Source organism: Lithobates pipiens, unplaced genomic scaffold (genome assembly GCF_037356315.1).
Source record: "Lithobates pipiens isolate NorthernLeopardFrog02 unplaced genomic scaffold, aLitPip1_a1.2 Scaffold_56, whole genome shotgun sequence".
NCBI classification, from domain to species: Eukaryota; Metazoa; Chordata; class Amphibia; order Anura; family Ranidae; genus Lithobates; species Lithobates pipiens.
The window spans coordinates 705,074-723,142 of record NW_027507878.1 but is presented as its reverse complement, the minus strand read 5'-3'; the positions used below and the strand labels follow the sequence as shown (position 1 = coordinate 723,142).

The window sequence follows — 18,069 nt, the reverse complement described above, 5'->3', positions numbered from 1 at the left end:
TGTATTTGTCTCCATCCATCTTCCCATCAACTCTGACCAGCTTCCCTGTCCCTGCTGAAGAAAACCATCCCCACCACATGATGCTGCCACCACCATGTCTCACGGTGGGGATGGTGTGTTCGGGGGGATGGGCGGTGTTAGTTTCCCCCACACATAGCGTTTTGTTTTTAGGCCAACAAGTTGAATTTTGGTCTCCTGTGACCAGATCACCTTCTTCCACATGTTTGCTGCCCCCTCCCCCACATGGCTTCTCACAAACTACAAACAGGACTTCTTATGACTTTCTTCCTCCAATGTCTTTCTTCTTGTCACTCTTCCATAAAGGGCAGATTTGTGGAGAGACGACTAATAGTTGTCCTGTGGACAGATTCTCCCCCCTGAGCTGTGGATCTCTGCAGCTCCTCCAGAGTCACCATGGACCTCTTGGCTCTTCTCTGATGAATGCTCTCCTTGCCCAGCCCGGTCAGTTTAGGTGGACGGCCATGTCTTGGTAGGTTGGCGGTTGTGCCATACTCTTTCCATTTTCCGATGATGGATTGAACAGAGCTCCGTGAGATGGTCAAAGCTTGGGAGATATTTTTATAACCCAACCCTGCTTAAGGCTGGCTTCCCCACATCCAATATTCAATAACAGAAGATTGTGCCCGACTCCCTATAGAGCCGGCCGAGAGTGCGCTCCGATCTAGACATGTGCGGTTCGTTTCATTCCGAATTAAAATTCGGACAAATTTTAGTTTTCTGGAAATTTGGATGTATCCAAATTTTCCGAACTATAATAGTATAGAATTTAAAACGAATCCGAAATAACGAAAAAAAAAAAAACTTGGACAAAATTCAAATTGTTTTCTAATCGCTTTCAAATACTTTTCAAATTCTAAATGTTTTCAAATTCAAATTAGAAAACTTTTTGGATTTTAATAGTTTTTTTTCCAAAGAGAATAAGATATAATAGAAAATAAAGGAGTAGAACATAAATTATAATTTTTTTTCCATTCTATTCCTTTATTTTCTATTCTATTTTATTCTCTTTGAAAATTGGAAAATGTTTCGAATTCGAAAACTCCTCAAAACTGATGCGAAAACGATTCGAATGGATCTGAATTTGAATTAGAAAAATTTAAATACTTTTTCAAATTCTAATCGTTTTTCAAATTCGTATTCGAAAACTTTTCAGATTTTAATCGTTTTCCGATTTCCAAAGAGAATAAAATAGAATAGAAAATAAAGGAATGGAATAGAATTTTTTTTTCTATTCTATTCCTTTATTTTCTATTCTATTTTATTCTCTTTGGAAATCAGAAAACTTTTCGAAAACGGTTTGAAAATTGATTTGAAAACGATTCGAATGGATCTGAATTTGAATTTGGAAAAATAGACATTGTTTCGAATACACGATACAAATTTCCGAAAAACGAATGAAGCAAATTGAACTAAACAAATTTATGTAAATGACGAATTGAAGCGAAACGAAACAATTTTTTTCCTTTTTTCGTTCTGCACAGGTCTACTCCGATTCCACCCAAGGTGTGCTACAACAGCGAATGAATATTTTGCCGTTGTAACACGGATCCTCCTTTCCGGCCAATCGGGAAGTGGGTTTTGACACCGGTCACCCAATTGGCTAAAAGGAATAGGCGATCCTATTGGAGGCCTAGAAGGTGAAGGGGAGGAGCTGGAAGCCGCCATGGAGGAGAGGACTCGGAGCCGGCACGCTGCCTGCCACCGGCCACGATGGGGTAAGTGCCACCGCCCCCCCCCCCCCCCCCAAAAAAAAAAAAAATCACCAGCCGCCATTGATTGGGAAATAAGCGCAGTACTCTATACTTTATCTATTTATTATCTATTGAGGTTCCTCTATTGTAGAGATGTTTCTGTGCTTTGTATAAAAATGTTACGCAATGTCTGCTCTGCAGTATGAACTTTGTATATCATTTATCTTCTCAGTATGAACAGGAAGAGAACAGCAGGAAGTTTTTTCAGCCAACACTCAGCTTCGGCCGCCTCGTCTAGAGAAGTTCAGAAAATGAGTCCTACAAAGAGATGGATGGATTCCTCCCGTTCCTCCGGTCACCGGATGGGAAGCTTGTCTGTCTTCCTTCTGCTGCTCTTTGTGAAGACTTTTCTGGGTTTCTCATACAGCTGTCCTAGAGAAATAGCGAAAGGCAGAGCCTACAGCCTCCTCTACTTCATCCTGCCGGTCGTCCTCCTGTTCATTCTGGGCTTGTTGCTGAGGCCGAGAAGATCTCCGGGCTTGTTTTCCGCAAGGTGTTGCTCCTTCGGCTACTTCTTCTACGTGACGGTTCAGGCCGGGAAGGCTCCGCTCATCTGGATTCTGCTGTCTATGATTGACGATCGATATCTTTTATGCCTTGCAAAGCATATAAACAGCAGATGGGAATATGATTATCTTATGGAATCCTTTCATGCGATTGTCCAGGTAAGAAGCAATGGAGCTGAATCCAAAAAAAGAAGAAGAAAGCGCCCCCAAAAAAAGAAGAAGAAAGCGCCCTTTAGCCCTTTTAACCCAAAGCCGTTTTTTTTTTTTTATATATATATTTTTTGCACACGTGTTTAAAAAGTTATTTTAGGCCTGAAGATTAGTTAAAACCCCACAATATGTCTGGAAAACATAAAGACAAGGCACAAAACCCAGAGTGTAGCCTGTAGAGATAAAAAAATGTATTAACCGCTTAAAGAGGAAGTAAACCCTGATGAGTTTACTTCCTCTTTCATTCCCTGCAAAGGTAAAGCATAATGGACTACTGTGCATCGCATCGCATTGCATTGCATCGCATCGCATAGTTGTCCATTATGTGTCACTTACATGACACAGGAGCCAGCGATGTCACCGCTGTCCCCTGTAGTCTGCCGCATCCATCTTCTCGGTGGGTCTCGCTGCTCCGCCGCTGTCATTCGGCGAAGCCGCGATGAAGTCACTGCCGCGCATGCGCACGGGAGCCGCCACGCTCGGCATATTCACCGTTGACGGTGCCGCGCTCAGTGCGCCTGCGCGCCGCTGTCTACGGCGCATGCGGTGCCTGTCTTTTGGCAAATATCTCCTAAACCGTGTAGGTTTAGGATATATTTATTGGACCTACAGGTAAGCCTTAATCTAGGCTTACCTGTAGGTCAAAGTGTGTTGTAAGGGTTTACAACCACTTTAAGCCCCGGACCAATTTGCAGCCAAAGGACCAAGCCCCTTTTTGCCATTCGGCACTGCGTCGCTTTAACTGACGATTGCGCGGTCGTGCGACGCGGCTCCCAAACAAAATTGGCCTCCTTTTTTTCCCACAAATAGAGCTTTCTTTTGGTGGTATTTGATCACCTCTCCTGCTTTTATTTTGTGCGCTATAAACAAAAATAGAGCGACAATTTTGAAAAAAATTCAATATTTTTAACTTTTTGCTATAATAAATATCCCCCAAAGAAATATAAAAAAACATTTATTTTTCCTCAGTTTAGGCCGATACGTATTCTTCTACATATTTTTGGTAAAAAAATAAAAATAAATCGCAATTAGCGATTATTGATTAGTTTGCGCAAAAGTTATAGCGTTTACAAAATAGGTGATAGTTTTATAGCATTTTTATTAATATTTTTTTTTTTAATAGCAATGGCGGCGATCAGTGATTTTTATTGTGACTGCGACATTATGGCGGACACCTCTGACAATTTTGACACATTTTTGGGACCATTGTCATTTATACAGCAATCACTGCTGAGTGACGTACCTGTACGTTGATGTGCCCAGCCGTGCCATTCTGCCAAAGTATATGTGCAGGAGGTGGTCCTTAAGTGGTTAAAATGGTATTTTCACTTCTGTGCGCAGCCTATGGCATTACGGTGTGCACCCCAGAGCACAAACACACATGTGTGTATATCAGCAGAGCAGTAGACGGTGTCAGTACAGCAGAGATTAGTGTCAGTAAGGCGGTGGATGGTGTCAGTAGGTTTTTATTTTTTATTATTTTTTACAATATAATTTTTTTTCCACTATTTGTTTTAAATCATTATTTACAATATTGTTTTTATTTTTATTTTTTTACAAGCAGAGCAGTAGACAGCATCAGTAGAGCACAAATTGGTGTTAGTAAGGCAGTCTATGGTGTCAGTAGTTTTTTATTTTTATATTTTCTTTATTATTTTTTACAATTTTTTTTATTTTATTTTTTTTTACTATTTTTTTAATCATTTTTACAATATTGTTTTTATTTTATTTTATTTTTTTTACAAGCAGAGAAGTAGATGGTGTCAGTAGATCAGAGATTGGTGTCAGTAAGTCAGTCGATGGTGTCGGCGGTTTTTTCTTTTTTTTTTTTTCTTTTTTTATTATTTTTTACAATTTGTTTTTTTATTATTTTTTCAATTTTATTTTTTTAATCATTTTTTTACAATATTGTTTTTAATGATTTTTTACAATATTGTTTTTATTTTTTTACAAGCAGAGCAGTAGACAGCGTCAGTAGAGCAGAGATTGGTGTTAGTAAGGCAGTGGATGGTGTCAGTAGTTTTTAATTTTTATTATTTTTTAAATAGTTTTTTACAATTTTTTTTTTTTTTAACAATTTTTTAAATCATTTTTTACAATATCGTTTTTATTTATTTATTTATTTTTACAGTAGTACTTCATTCATTTTCATAAAGTCCGCTGCCTCAGTGTTTATGATGGTAATTTGCATTTCCTCCAGAATGTTATGAAGAGCGATCAGATTGTAATTAATTACAAAGTTCCTCTTTGTCATGGAAATGAACGTAATCCCATATTTAAACTTTTCCACTGCATTTGTGAAGAAGGCTTCAGGGCGTCCAAGAAAGTCCAACAAGCGCCAGGACTGTTTCCTACAGTTGGTTCAGGTGCGGGATCGGGGGCACCACCAGTGCAGAGGGGGAGATCGGGGCACTACCTGTGCAGAGAGGGAGATCGGGGCACCACCAGTGTAGAAGGGGAGATCGGGGCACCCCCTGTGCATAGGGGGAGATCGGGGCACCACCTGTGCAGAGGGGGAGATCGGGCACCACCAGTGCAGAGGGGGAGATCGGGGCACCACCTGTGCAGAAGGGGAGATCGGGGCACCACCAGTGCAGAGGGGGAGATCGGGGCACCACCAGTGCAGAAGGGGAGATCGGGGCACCCCCTGTGCAGAGGGGGTGATTGGGGCGCCCCCTGTGCAGAGGGGGAGATCGGGGCACCACCTGTGCAGAGGGGGAGATCGGGGCACCCCCTGTGCAGAGGGGGAGATCGGGGCACCCCCTGTGCAGAGGGGGAGATCGGGACACCACCAGTGCAGAGGGGGAGATCGGGGCACCACCTGTGCAGAAGGGGAGATCGGGGCACCACCAGTGCAGAGGGGGAGATCGGGGCACCACCAGTGCAGAGGGGGAGATCGGGGCACCATCAGTGCAAAGGGGGAGATTGGGGCACCACCTGTGCAGAGGGGGAGATCGGGGCACCACCTGTGCAGAAGGGGAGATCGGAGCACCACCAGTGCAGAGGGGGAGATCGGGCACCACCAGTGCAGAAGGGGAGATCGGGGCACCTCCTGTGCAGAGGGGGAGATCGGGGCACCACCTGTGCAGAAGGGGAGATCGGAGCACCACCAGTGCAGAGGGGGAGATCGTGCACCACCAGTGCAGAAGGGGAGATCGGGGCACCTCCTGTGCAGAGGGGGAGATCGGGGCACCACCAGTGCATAGGGGGAGATCGGGGCACCACCAGTGCATAGGGGGAGATCGGGTCACCACCAGTGCAGAGGGGGAGATCGGGGCACCACCAGTGCAGAGGGGGAGATCGGGGCACCACCTGTGCAGAAGGGGAGATCGGGGCACCACCAGTGCAGAGGGGGAGATCGGGGCACCACCAGTGCAGAGGGGGAGATCGGGGCACCACCAGTGCAGAGGGGGAGATCAGGGCACCACCAGTGCAAAGGGGGAGATCGGGGCACCACCTGTGCAGAGGGGGAGATCGGGGCACCACCTGTGCAGAAGGGGAGATCGGGGCACCACCAGTGCAGAAGGGGAGATCGGGGCACCACCAGTGCAAAGGGGGAGATCGGGGCACCACCTGTGCAGAGGGGGAGATCGGGGCACCACCTGTGCAGAGGGGGAGATCGGGGCACCACCAGTGCAAAGGGGGAGATCGGGGCACCAGCTGTGCAGAAGGGGAGATCGGGGCACCACCTGTGCAGAGCTTGCTCAGGAATGGCAGCAGGCAGGTGAGAGGACATTGTCACGCTCAGTGAGGAGAAGACTTTTGGCGGACGGTCTGGTGTCAAGAAGGGCGGCAAAGAAGCCACTCCCCTCCAGGAAAGACATCCGGGACAGACCGATATTCTACAAAAGGTCCAGGGATTGGACCACTGAGGACTTGGGGGAAAGTCCTTTTCTCTGATGAATTCAGATATCCCAACCTGCAAAAACTCATGTCTGGAAGGTGGCACTTCGCACACACAATACCCTGCGGCAAAATATTTTTTTAAATCACTTTTTGTATATTTTTTCACAGTGCTTCTGGGGAAGGGGGTGGGGGGCGGCTGGTATGTGGCAGTGGACGGCGTCAGTAGTTTTTATTTTATTTTTAATAATTGATTTCTTTACATTTGTTTTTAATTGTTTTTCACAATGCTTTTTGAGTTGGAGGGGGTTGGGGCAGGGGACAGTGTTGGCAGGGCAGGGGAGAGTGGTGTCATTAGCCTTTGGCCAGTCACAGCTCTCATAGTAGAGCGCGCTGTGATTGGCCAAAGCATGCAAGTCAGGTGCACGCTTTGGCCAATCAGCAGCCATCAATGCACTGCGATCTCGCAGTGCATTGATGGATGGTCGCGCCGTTCATCATGGGACTTTCCGCGGGCGCTCGAATTTCCCGCGAACGCCCCATAATATTCTAAATTTGGCGAACGGACGAACATCGGGCTCGTCCCTATCCATTCACACACAAAGCTGCATCTCAGCCCTGCCCTCTCTCTCTCCTCATTGGCTCACAGAATACATGAAGGTAAACAATTTCATGGGTATAAGCAACCATTTTTACTGAATGAAAATGATTCATTCAGTGTATTATGTTGTGATTAGCTCTGATTGGACACACTTAATCCCATGGTAAAGGTGGACTGTGATTAAACCTGTCTGCACCATGTGATCACTGTGACCAATCACAGCTAGTAACACAATTGTATACAATGAAAGGCAAGAAAGAAAGCCATCCATTGTTTACAAGTGTCACCTGATCTGATGTGGTTGGGCACAGTGATCACATGATACTGGCAGCGGGGGCAGGTTAGTGATCAGTCATTGGCTGTGTCCGGCAGACACAGCCAGTGACAGGTCCCACTGCTTTGCGGTCCAACGGCTACGCCAGCGGTGCCTTCTGAGAGGATGTCACACGATGGAAGGAAGAAAGACAAGAAAATGGGAAGGCAATTTGCTATGGTGGAAAGGTGTTAAAAATGGGTATGAAACATGTTCCCCAGGGCAGTGCCAACCCCCGTGCTATTTTCTGACACCCTGTGGCCTATTAGTCCAGGCAACGGCCATTTTTAATTTTACAAACTCAATCCCTATTGAATGCTCCCATGCATTTCAGTGGGATTTGGGTTCAGCATCCAAACTCTTTTGAAGTTCTCTGGACCCTGCTGGAACCGAACGCAGGGCTCAACCGTAAATTAATAATCTGTGGGAACATTAGGAGGAGTTTTGTGTTGGTTCTGTAGGACCTCACAAGGAGCTTGTTGCTTTCTTCTTCGTATTTACTAGTAGGTGGAGTTTTGTGTTGGTTCTGTAGGACCTCACAAGGAACTTGTGGCTTTCTTCTTGATATTTACTAGCAGGTGGAGTGTTGTGCTGGTTCTGTAGGACCTCACAAGGAACTTGTGGCTCTCTTCTTGATATTTACTAGCAGGTAGAGTGTTGTGCTGGTTCTGTAGGACCTCACAAGGAACTTGTGGCTCTCTTCTTGATATTTACTAGCAGGTAGAGTGTTGTGCTGGTTCTGTAGGACCTTACAAGGAACTTGTGGCTCTCTTCTTGATATTTACTAGCAGGTAGAGTGTTGTGCTGGTTCTGTAGGACCTTACAAGGAACTTGTGGCTCTCTTCTTGATATTTACTAGCAGGTAGAGTGTTGTGCTGGTTCTGTAGGACCTCACAAGGAACTTGTGGCTCTCTTCTTGATATTTACTAGCAGGTAGAGTGTTGTGCTGGTTCTGTAGGACCTTACAAGGAACTTGTGGCTCTCTTCTTGATATTTACTAGCAGGTAGAGTTTTGTGCTGGTTCTGTAGGACCTCACAAGGAACTTGTGGCTCTCTTCTTGATATTTACTAGCAGGTAGAGTGTTGTGCTGGTTCTGTAGGACCTTACAAGGAACTTGTGACTTTCTTCTTGATATTTACTAGCAGGTGGAGTGTTGTGCTGGTTCTGTAGGACCTTACAAGGAACTTGTGGCTCTCTTCTTGATATTTACTAGCAGGTAGAGTGTTGTGCTGGTTCTGTAGGACCTTACAAGGAACTTGTGGCTTTCTTCTTGATATTTACTAGCAGGTAGAGTGTTGTGCTGGTTCTGTAGGACCTTACAAGGAACTTGTGACTTTCTTCTTGATATTTACTAGCAGGTGGAGTGTTGTGCTGGTTCTGTAGGACCTTACAAGGAACTTGTGGCTTTCTTCTTGATATTTACGAACAGGTGGAGTTTTGTGTTGGTTCTGTAGGACCTCACAAGGAACTTGTTGTTTCTTCTTCATATTTACTAGCTACAGTATTGAGGTTCTACTTCCTCCTTTTCAGAGACCTTGGTGTGCTTTATGTCAAAATGAAACGCAATGTGCGGAGGGGCGTCTGTCTTGTTATGTCATTCTTCATCTCAGATTTATTGCCTTAGATATAAAGAGCATTTGTTTCATGTATCTTAGCCGGACATTGAAAGAACAATTACACTTTTTGAAACAAAGTGGCCGCCTGTGCCTGCAATGTTGAGCTCAAATACATAAAACAAATGCTTTTTCTATCTAAGGCACTAAGTAGCATATAAACCCCGCTCCACTCTCAAGTAGTAGGAGCCCAAACTTTGAACAGTGATGGGGTAGGACTTCAGCTACCTATCCCACAAATTTGGGGCCTCTATGACTCCAGATCTCCAAGCCACGTCCCTCGAATCTCTGTCATTTTTTTTTTTTCATGGCTCTGCCTCACCTGACTGCACGTCCCTGGTCTGTAGTGGGGTTGGCTATCCTGAGGGGTCTGCTCTGGGGATAGGTGGGTGATTTCCTTAGGAGTGAATGTCCTGAGGGGTCTGTACTGAGCGCATAACTGCCCTGAGGGGTCTGTACTGAGGAGGGGGGTCTGTACTTTGGGGATGACTATCCTGAGGGGTCTGTACAGGTGTGGTTACTGTCCTGAAGAGTCTGTACTAGTGAGAGGGGCTGTATTGTGGGGGTGACTGTCCTAAGGGGTCTGTACTGGGAATGGGGGTCTGTACTTAGGTGTTACTGTCCTGAGGGGTATGTACTGGGAAGGGGGATCTACACTGTAGGGGTGGCTGTCCTGAGGGGTCTCTACTGGGAATGGGTGGGGGCTTTACTTAGGAGTGAATGTCCTGAGGGGTCTCTACTGAGGGTATCTCACCAAAGTACCACCTTCCCCAAAAAACAAAACAAAAAAAAAAAAACTGTAAAAAGTAAAAAAAAAATAAAACACAAACATAGTAAGACCCCCCAGGTCTGCCCGCACTCACCCCTCCACGGTGACAGTTTCCTCCCCCCACACTTACCCCTCCAAGGTGACGGTCCCCCCACTGCACTCACCCCTCCAAGGTGACGGTCCCTCCACTGCACTCACCCCTCCAAGGTGACGGCCCCCCCCTGCACTCCCCCCGCACTCACCCGTCCAAGGGGACGGCCACCCCTGCACTCACCCCTCCACGGTGACAGTTTCCTCCCCCCGCACTCACCCCTCCAAGGTGACAGTTCCTAACCCCATACTCACCCCTCCAAGGCGATGGCTCCTCCCCCTCCACAGCTTCTTCTGCTTCTCCTCCCATCCTGATTGGTCAGGAGGAAAAGCCAGAAGACAATAGCTAATATTACTTCGCTATTGTCACAAGTGGGTGGGTTTGGCAGCAATGATCTGCGACCCGAGCCCAACCTTTTTCACATCAATGTGGCTTGAAAAAAAATCAAAAAATCATACAAACGCCCCTGCTATCTGCTGATCCCCGCTGAGCAGGCGGATGACAGATCCGTGTCTACTCTGCATCAGCCCGCTGTTCTCTGTGGTGCGGTTGGATGGAAACGGACCGCTTGTCCATTTCCATCCGATTCGCTAGATGGATGGGGAATAGAATCCCCATCCGTCTGTTTTTAGCGGACTGGACTGGATCAGGTGCAATTGGGTGTAAACAGGAAAACATGTCCATTTACGTCAGCCTCTCCATAGAGAACAATGGGTGGTCCGGTTGGGCCCCGCCAGAAAAACGGACAGGAAAACCCGATCGGTTTGCTTGTGTGAAAGGGGCCTAAGGCCTAGTTCACACAGGGCATACACAGCGTGACTTTATGGGGACGGAGACGAGTTCGGTGCATTTGTGTGCAGGCAGTCTCAATGGGGTCATTTGGGATGTAGCCCCTTGCACCAGCAGAGACGTTGCTCCCAATTTTACATCCATGTAGGTCCGCATGCATGTCCCTGAGCTCACACTGTCTGCGTTCAGGGTCATGTACCCACACCCACACGGATGTCAGATTGGGAGCAGCAGCTTTGTATGAACACACGATCACTCTCTTCTCCCCTGAAAAAAAAACGGGAACTGTGTGTTTACACCTACAGATCCCGGTTCTTGCTGTCATGAGCGATCGTGGGTGCCCTGCGGTCATCGCACCCGCCGGGCACTAGCACCGGCTCCGGCGGGGAGTCGCGGGCACGCGCGCGCTTGCCCCTAGTGCCCACAATGGGAAGCGACGTATGGTACCGACGATTTGCCCAGCCAAGCCAACCTGCCGCAGTAAAACTCCGGCAGCTGGTCAGCAAGTGGTTAAGCTTTTATAGCTAGTAGAGATTTAGCAGGGATTTTGTAAAATTAGCTGTGTTTCTATCTGCTAATCATGATTTTTGTGGATTTTTAGTAAAAATGTTGTTTTGGTAAACATTTGCGCAAATATCGTGGGACCTTATAAATCAGTAGCACCTTCATTTTATTCTACTGGTCATGTGCTCTCAGAAAATATATGGTTTGGGGGGTCTTTTACAAACTTTGAAAGCTATAAGTGAAAAATAAAAAAAGCAAAGGAAAAATTGCAAAAATGGTCTGGTCACCTGAGGGTAAAAATGGAGCACAGGGACTGGCAACGAAAGGGTTAATCACGTGCTTTAAAAAAAAAAAAAAAACCCATTGGAATTGATGCATCCGGCTCCCTGCACGTAGATTAGGGGGCACCCCTGTATGGACACTGGTCCTCTAAATAGCACTGACTTAACAATAAGGTGGAAAAAGACTGCCATTCTGACTGCAACAAAAATACATGGGAAACGGATGGGCAGTTGTGGCAATACCAAGGAAACAAACATGCAATTCTTCTGACCCTATGTGGGTAATAAATGGGGAAGTCATGGTAATATCCAAAGAGATCCCATTTAAGTTTAAGATAGTTCTCTGGCTAACTAAATATCATTCCTTTTTTATTTTAATAAAATAAAGGAAAACTAAAGCCCCCTCCCCCTGGGATAAATCCCAACAATTTATTTCTATATAAATGTATTTACATTTTCTGCACTCTATTAATAATATATTTTCTTATATTCCTTTTTTTTTTCTTCATCCAGATTGCCGGTCTAGTAGGCCTGGTTGTACTTTTGATTTTGGATTACTGCATACCGCAGTCCACATGGGCACTGAATTGCTTCTCCTGCTACTTCCAGAAGCGGAATGAAGATCTCATGCTGGAGGAAGTGGAGGTTGTGCTACATCAGAAAGCGAAGGAGAAAAGGAAGGCCTTTGTGGAGGACTTGATCCGATCTGATTTGGATCATTTATCACCCGAAGAACTCTTTAAGAAGGGGACGGTGCCGGAGCTGGTGTGGAAGTATAAGGAGATGGTGCAGAAAAAATGCGCTGAGGGTAGTCAGGAGATAAATGACGCGAACAATTTTATATAGTTATAGCTATCACATCTACACAATAATCAACCTACAGTATATTTTTACTACAATGTAACTCCAAACCTTACCTTCCTCAGCAGAAAGGGTTACACCATCTGCCAGATTTTTATTGCATTTTCTGGCCCTTTTGGGGAGATTTGCCCTCACTTCTCCTCCAAGTGACCATCCACCTTCACTTTACACTGTCAATGCATTTGTACCTAATATATATATATATATATATATATATATATATATATGTCGCCATTGGTCTCCTGTCCTCCTGGCCACCTGTCACCAAGACAGGACGTGAGGGAAAATTCCCGAAATTACTCTGTGGGCTGAAAAATGCACTGCCATGGCTTATGTGGAACACAGAAATAAAAAATCAGAAAAAAACTTTTGAAAATGTCATTTTTAGTCCAGAATATAACCATTAAATAAATAAACTATATTTGAAACTATATATACAATATATATACAAGTATATTCCATGTAAAGTGAAAAATATAATGTTTAATTACATCTGATAAGTTGTGGATATTGCTGTAAATAGCATAAATTGTTTCTGTGGTGACTGCTCTTGTGTATACTCTATGCTGTGTATGCTTTAACTGCATTCTCTACCTATTCTTTGAGCATGCTGTGCCTGTGTGCGCCCACTGTTTGTGCAGGTGTCAGGCTCCGCTCGCCGTTTGTGCAGGTGTCGGGCTCCACTCGCTGTTTGTGCAGGTGTCGGGCTCCGCTCGCTGTTTGTGCAGGTGTCGGGCTCCACTCTCTGTTTGTACAGGTGTCAGGCTCCGCTCGCCGTTTGTGCAGGTGTCGGGCTCCGCTCGCTGTTTGTGCAGGTGTCGGGCTCCGCTCGCCGTTTGTGCAGGTGTCGGGCTCCGCTCGCCGTTTGTGCAGGTGTCGGGCTCCGCTCGCCGTTTGTGCAGGTGTCGGGCTCCGCTCGCCGTTTGTGCAGGTGTCGGGCTCCGCTCGCCGTTTGTGCAGGTGTCGGGCTCCGCTCGCTGTTTGTGCAGGTGTCGGGCTCCGCTCGCTGTTTGTGCAGGTGTCGGGCTCCGCTCGCTGATTGTGCAGGTGTCGGGCCCCACTCGCTGTGTGTGCAGGTGTCAGGCTCTGTTACTAGTGTGTGTGCAGGTGTCAGGCCATAAGTTGGGGGACTGGGACTGGGATCGAGGAGGTACAGACAAAGTAACACCCAATCTCAACTGCTGAACATCTGAAATGCTCGCTGAAGTCCAGTGCCCAGGCTGGGATGTTCAACTCTCAATGTAAAAAGTCCAAAGCAAAAAGACGCTGGCCACCCAGTAATTCCTGTTAGTATTCTTTATTGACTACATAATGTAAAACAAGATAAATGCTTAAAGAGGAGTTCCCATTCTAAAAAAAAAATTAGAAGTCAGCAGCTACAAATACTGCAGCTGCTGACTTCTAAGAATCGGACACTTACCTGTTCCGGGGTCCAGTGTTGCAGGGGATCGAAGCCCCGCTCCTTTCCCCCTCCATTCGGTGGTGCCAGCATTGTAACTGTGGGCACCGGCTGTGGCTTCACAGCCGGGCACCCACTGCGCATGCGCAAGCGGCTCTGCGAGCCGTGATTGGCCGCGCAGTCATCTGGGACCTGTCACGTGTCCCAGATGATTGACAAGAGGGAGGGGGCAGAGCTGAGCCCTTCCTGCGCCGAGGGGACGTGATGTCAGCAGCCCAGCCACTGGAGGAGGCAGACTACGAGGGACCCCCCTAGCAACAGCCATTTAGAGGTGAGTAAGAAAAAAAAAATTTTGAAATTTTTTTTTATTTTACTTTTTAGGAACATTTTTGCCATTTTTTTTGGATGCAACTCTACTTTAAGCTCTGAGGAAGGCTGTAATAGCCGAAACACGTTAACATTTATCTTGTTTTACCTTATGTAGCTAATAAAGAATACTAACAGAATTTACCGGGTGGACGGCTTCTTTTTGCTTAGAATGGAAAAGGCGGTGGTCCATGAAGGTCCAAGGGGTTTGGTCCTAAAGGACTGGTCAGTGGTCTGTATTACTGGGACGATGCACACAACTGCCTTGATGAAAAGAATATTAGAAGACCCCCCCCCCCACTTCATGTCACAGTTCCCCAATTACATTGGTGTCCCCCCCCCCTCAATGTCAGAGTTGCCCCTTTACCTCAGATGCTCCCCATCTGATCAGAGACCACCCTGTACATTAGAGGCCCCCTTTATACATTGTTATGGTACCGGAGGCTAAAATGCTGACTCTATGGAAACTCATGATGCTAATTCAGTGCATTCTGGGTGCCCCCTGTGCTCACAGCACCGCTGTTGAGAAACACTGCCCTAGAGCATCATGGTTCGTTACGGTGATAGAGGTGAGCCCGCCTGCACCGTGGCATCGCGTGATGCAAACTGGGACCAGTGCTCACAGCACCCCAGTTGAAGACGCTGATCTGGAGCACATTACCACTTTATATTGATTAAAAGTTGTTGCTTCTTGGAATTGCAGACAACGCTTAGTCTCTCCAACAGCTTCTGCACGTACACGGCCAACCAAAAAAATTCACCACGGCTTGAAGTGAGGACCTGGTGGTTGTCTTGTGGCCTGTGAACCTTGTTTTTACACCGTGTGACCTGAATTATGTTTCCTTCTGTTAGTGCGAAGAGGAAATGAACGAGACAAACTTCGAAACAATGTATGGAAAGAATGACACATCACACACAGGGAAACCTATCTGCATGTAAACTATACTGTATGGCCAAACATTTGTGGACATCTGACTATCCCATCTACAGTTTATAAGCTTGTTGGTCATTATATTTCAAAACCCATGGGCAGCATTATGAAGGTAGGACTATACCTTCCTCCACTCCGCTAGGAAGACTTTCCGCCATTGTGTCTGTGGGAATGTGTGTCCATTCCCGCTAAAAGAACATTTGGAGGTCGGGTACCGACGCTGGACAGAAAGACCTGGCTCACTATCGGACACCCCAAAGGTCAGTAGGGATGAGGTCAGGGCTCTGTGCCGGACACTCGACTTCCTTCACACCAAACTGGTCGCACCATGTTTTCATGGAGCTGGATTTGTGGACACCTGACCATCAAACCTCTATAAGCTTGTGGGGAATCCCATTCCATAACAGTGGCCATGACTTAACCACTTAAAGACCGCAATACACATATATATATATATATATATATATATATATATATATATATATATATATATATATATATATATATGCACATTGTGGCCTTGAAGTGGTTTACCGGGAGTCAACGCTGAAGTTTTCAGCCATAACCCCACTGTTTTTTTTTTGTTTTTTTTTCACCCAGCGCTTCTCAAAAAAGTGATCCGATCAGCTGGATTGCTTTTTGAAGCCGCCCCACTGCCCGCCGCTCTCCAGTGTGTTTCTCGCATTTGCTGCCGAGCCTGGGAAATGGTCTGACAGTTCACGTGGCTGGCCATAGAGGTGAACAGAAACCAGATCGTCTCTCCCCACCTCTATGATCTGCTAACTTACAGGCCCTCCAGCTGGAACTACACATCACATGAGGCATTGTAAAACTCTGACATTCACAGACATGACTGGGGCATGATTGGACTTGTAGTTCCTGAACAACTGGAAGGCCGTAGTTTGGAGACCCCTGATCTAGGAGGACCGGCAGCGCCCGGATGTCACCTTCCGTTTTTGTTTTTTTTTCGAAAGCAAAAGATCACTTTTTTTTTTTTGATCTTTTGCTTTCAAAAGGCAGAGAATAAATTTGGGGTCTTATAACCCAGATGTCTCCATAAGGAGGACCTGTCACCCCTTGTTTTCTATTACAAGGGATGTTTACATTTCTGGTAATGGGAATAAAAGTGATAAAAAAATAAATAAAAAAGGTACAGTGTAAAATAATATGAAAAAAATGAAAATGAAAGCGCTCCCATACCTCCGTGTTCAACGACGAAGCAAATGCACACATAATTCACGCACACACATGTAAACAGTGTTCACACCACACGGGTGAGGTATCACCGCACACATTATAGAGAAAGCAATAGTCATAGCGCCAGACCTCCTCTGTAGTGCTAAACAGGTAACCTTTAAACATTTTTAAAGTGTCGCCTATTTAGATTGTAGCGGAGGGTAGAAAAATATATATATTTTTTTTTTTTGTTGAAAACAGTTCTGCAAAGCATACCGCTTGTCTGTTTAAAGCGGTAGTGAACTGCACCCAAAAAAAAAAAAAGGGGCCTGGGCAACTTAACCACTTGCCGCCCATGCTATAGCCGAAAGATGGCTACAGCGCAGCCTTAAATTGTCAGAAGGGCGTCCACAGACGTCCTCCCGTTCTCGCGCTTCACGCGTGCCCCAGGGTGGTGTGCGGGGGCCGTGCGCTCCGTGAGACTCGGCTGATCACAGATCGGGTAAAGGGCCAATCACAGCAGGCCCTTTACCAAGTAATCAGCTGTCAGCCAATGACAGCTGATCACAGAAATAAACAAATGCCCACTATCTTTTTTTTTAGCCTTCACGCTAATAGCGTGAAGGAAAAATAATCTGTGGATCGAGGGACATCAGTCTCGATCGTTTTGCAAATCAGAGCCCACCAGGGCCACATATCAGTGCCCACCAGTGCCATCTATCAGTGGTGCCAGTGTTTCATCATCAGTACTGCCTATCAGTGCTGCTTACCAGTGCCTATCAGTGCCACCTATCACTGCCCATCAGTGCTACATATCAGTGCCCACCAGTGCCATTTATCAGTGGTGCCAGTGTCTCATCATCAGTGCTGCTTACCAGTGCCTATCAGTGCCACCAATCACTGCTCATCAGTGCTACATATAAGTGCCCACCATTGCCATCAGTGCTGCCAGTCAGTGCCTCATCATCATCATTGTTGCCTATCAGTGCCACCTCATCAGTGCCCATCAGTGAAGGATAAAAATTACTTGTTAGCAAAATTTATAACAAAATATGGAAAACATTTTTTTATTTTTACAAAATTCTCTGTCTTTAATCTCCCCGCGGTGATTAAATACCACCAAAAGAAAGCTCTATGTGTGTGAAAAAAATTATTTCATTTGGGTGCAGCCTTACATGATGCGCAATGGTCATTCAAAATGTTGAAGCTCGGCCTGGGCAGGAAGGGGGTACAAGTGCCCGGTAAGCAAGTGGTTAAGTCATAATGTGCTAGTATGCCTTGCATACTAGCACATTATGACAGACTTACCCAAAAAATAAACCTTCCAGCAGCACATGGTCACCAATGAAGGGGCTTCCATCTTCACCTTGTCTTCTTTCCAGGTTTGCGGGCTTTTGGGGGCTTTGGGTTATGCGATTGGCCGAGCCGACGATGACGTCACTCCCACACATATGCATGGGAGTCACTGCTTCTGGCACAGCTCCTTCAGAGCGCATGCGTCAGTGATGTCACCGCCTGCATCTAACGTAAATGTTTCCTAAACGGCGCACATTTAGGTGATATTTACAGGTGAACCTTATTATAGGCTTACCTGTAGGTAAACCTCGTACATGGGATTTTACTCCACTTTAATTAATCGATGAGTTCCTGTGGCCTGCAGCGGGTGGGAGATGAGGTTGATCTTTGCAGGAAGCTCAGACAGAGCGGTGTCCTGTAGCTGGAGAATAGAGATGGACCAGACATCCCCCGGTTTGGATTGCACCAGAACTCTTGAACATGGAAAAAGTTTGGACGTGAACTCCATTAAAGTCTATGGGACTAGAATTTTAAAAACCGCAATTTTTAAGGCTTATATGGAAGTTATTGGCCATTAAAAGGGGTATGGGGGCCCGGGTACTGTCCTGGGGGACATGCATCAATGCAAAAAAATAAATAACTTTAAAAAAAAAAAAGAAGGGTGCAGTGATTTAAAATTAAACAATAAAAATTCTAAATTTCTTTAAATATAGTGCCCGGGTGTCCCCTTAGTCTGCCTGTAAAGTG

At 46.0% G+C, this 18,069-nt stretch overlaps 1 protein-coding gene across 1 annotated transcript; it reads left to right on the top strand.

Moving 5' to 3' along the window:
* The first annotated feature begins 1,953 nt into the window (after window positions 1-1,953).
* LOC143958004 (calcium homeostasis modulator protein 4-like) lies at window positions 1,954-12,585 on the top strand. The gene is made up of 2 exons (XM_077467445.1): window positions 1,954-2,437; window positions 11,807-12,585. The coding sequence occupies exons 1-2, from the start codon at window positions 2,024-2,026 to the stop codon at window positions 12,137-12,139; spliced, it is 747 nt and encodes a 248-aa protein (XP_077323571.1). The 5' UTR covers window positions 1,954-2,023; the 3' UTR covers window positions 12,140-12,585.
* The last annotated feature ends 5,484 nt before the right edge of the window (window positions 12,586-18,069 follow it).